This window comes from Colobus angolensis, unplaced genomic scaffold, assembly GCF_000951035.1.
Source record: "Colobus angolensis palliatus isolate OR3802 unplaced genomic scaffold, Cang.pa_1.0 Scaffold39, whole genome shotgun sequence".
NCBI classification, from domain to species: Eukaryota; Metazoa; Chordata; class Mammalia; order Primates; family Cercopithecidae; genus Colobus; species Colobus angolensis.
The window spans coordinates 4,651,448-4,653,710 of NW_012117265.1; the positions used below are offsets into that span (position 1 = coordinate 4,651,448).

The 2,263-nt window shown below is 47.1% G+C and overlaps 1 protein-coding gene across 1 annotated transcript in view; it reads left to right on the forward strand.

The window, feature by feature from the left end:
• Positions 1–2,263, forward strand: part of MUC16 (mucin 16, cell surface associated) — a 173,133-nt gene that overhangs the window by 162,825 nt on the left and 8,045 nt on the right. The window contains 1 exon segment of the mRNA XM_011954968.1: positions 1,874–2,040. Within this exon segment, the coding sequence (XP_011810358.1) occupies positions 1,874–2,040 (167 nt within the window).

Genomic DNA, 2,263 nt, shown 5'->3' on the forward strand with positions numbered 1-2,263 from the left:
GTAGCTGGGACTACAGGCGCCCGCCACCTCGCCCGGCTAGATTTTTGTATTTTTTAATAGAGATGGGGTTTCACCGTGTTAGCCAGGATGGTCTCGATCTCCTGACCTCATGATCCACCCGTCTCGGCCTCCCAAAGCGCTGGGATTACAGGCTTGAGCCACCGCGCCCCCGGCCCTAACTGTGCTTTTCAATGAGAGGTATCAATTCCAATGGGGGAATACCAACGATTTTTTTTTTTTTTTGACAACTGCCCTGAGAACAGGCTTTCCTCACTAAACAAATTCTGAGTCAGAACAAATAACAGTAAGCCCTGAGGATAGGGCTTTTTCAAGGAGCTGCCAAGCAGATCAAATAGTGACAAGGTTCTGCGGATTGATGTCTGCAGCACTCTCAAGCTATTTTGACTGCTAGGCAGCTGGTTTTCACAGCTATCATGATTGTGAGGCTACTGGTTTTCAAAATTACCGAGAATCTTGCTGGATGCAGTGGCTCCCAACTGTAATCCCAGCACTTTGGGAGGCCAAGGTGGGCGGACCGCTTGAGCTCAGGAGTTTGAGACCAGCCTGGAAAATATGGTGAAAACCCATCTCTACAAAAAATAACAAAAATCAGCTGAGCGTAGTGGTGTGCGCTGTAGTCCCAATTACTTAGGAGGCTGAAGTGGGAGGATGGCTTGAGCCCAGGGGGCAGAGGTTGCAGTGAGCTGAGATTGTGCCATGCACTCCAGCCTGGGCAACAGAGCCAGAGTCTGTCTCAATAATAACAATAATAATAATAATAATAAAATACTGAGGATCTTGAAAGAGCACTGTGGAAATAATGCAAGTTAAAATGCCACAAAGCTTGCTCTTTTTACTGAGATTTAACACCTTACTTAACTAAACACCCCTTGAATTTTTGCAAGTCTTTGGTTCACTTCTAGACTTCTGGAAAAGTTGATTTGGACTATTTTGGCCATTTTTCTCATTGATTTTATGGCTATTCAAAAGTCGTTACCCCAACATTCCAATGTTACCCCAACGTTAAAAATAATTATTTTAAAAATACAAAATTATTTATTTTATTTATTTATTTGATACACAGTCTCCCTCTATTGCCCAGGCTGGAGTGCAGTGGCACAATCTTAGCTCACTGCAAACTTCACTTTCCAGGTTCAAGCAATTCTCCTGCCTCAGCCTCCCAAGTAGCTGGGATTATGGGCGTGTGCCACCACACCCGGCTAATTTTTGTGTTTTTAGTAGAGAGGAGGTTTCACTGTGTTGGCCAGGCTGGTCTCAAACTCCTGATCTTGAGTGATCCACCCGCCTTGGCCTCCCAAAGTGCTGGGATAACAGGCATGAGCCATCGTGCCTGGCCTCTCTGTGGCTATTTTTAAATGAATTAAGTAGAATAAAATTAGAAATTCAGTTCTTCTCCCACACTAACTGCATTTTAAGCATTTACCGAAGCTACTAATGGCTGCATTGTGTAGTGCAGATGTGGAATTTTTTTGCTTGTTTTTTGTTTTGTTTTTGAGATGGAGTCTTGCTCTGTCACCAGGCTGGAGTGCAGGGGCGCGGTCTCGGCTCACTGCAAACTCTACTCTCTGGTTTGAGCTATTCTCCTGCCTCAGCCTCCGGAGTAGCTGGGATTACAGGCACATGCCACCACACCCGGCTAATATTTGCATGGATGGTCTGGATCTCCTGACCTCATGATCCGCCTGCCTGAGCCTCCCAACGTTTTGGGATTACAGGCGTGAGCCACTGTGCCTGACTGACATAGAACGTTTACATCATTGCAGAAAGTTCTTACAGGAAGACTCTAGAAGGAGAAAGCCTAGAATCATGATAAAATTGCAGATATCTTTCCTTATCCCTTGTCCCCTTCCAGGTCTGTCCCCAACAGCCACCACACGGGGGTGGATTCCCTGTGTAACTTCTCGCCACTGGCTCGGAGAGTGGACAGAGTTGCCATCTATGAGGAATTCCTGCGGATGACCCGGAATGGTAGCCAGCTGCAGAACTTCACCCTGGACAGGAGCAGTGTCCTTGTGGATGGTAAAGCTCCCTGGGTCATTGGGGCTGGGGTGGCAGCTCCCACTTCCTCACCTGGGTCCTTCCCTGGGAATCTGAAGGCTTGGGGATGATTCATCATCGAACTTTCTCAGACTGGGAGAAAGTGGCTTAGTTCTCCTAGGCGTTACCCATCATTGGAGGAAAGAAAAGGATGCCCGAGGGATATGGGAGGCATTTACCCTCTTCTGGCTGGCTCTGTGACCTC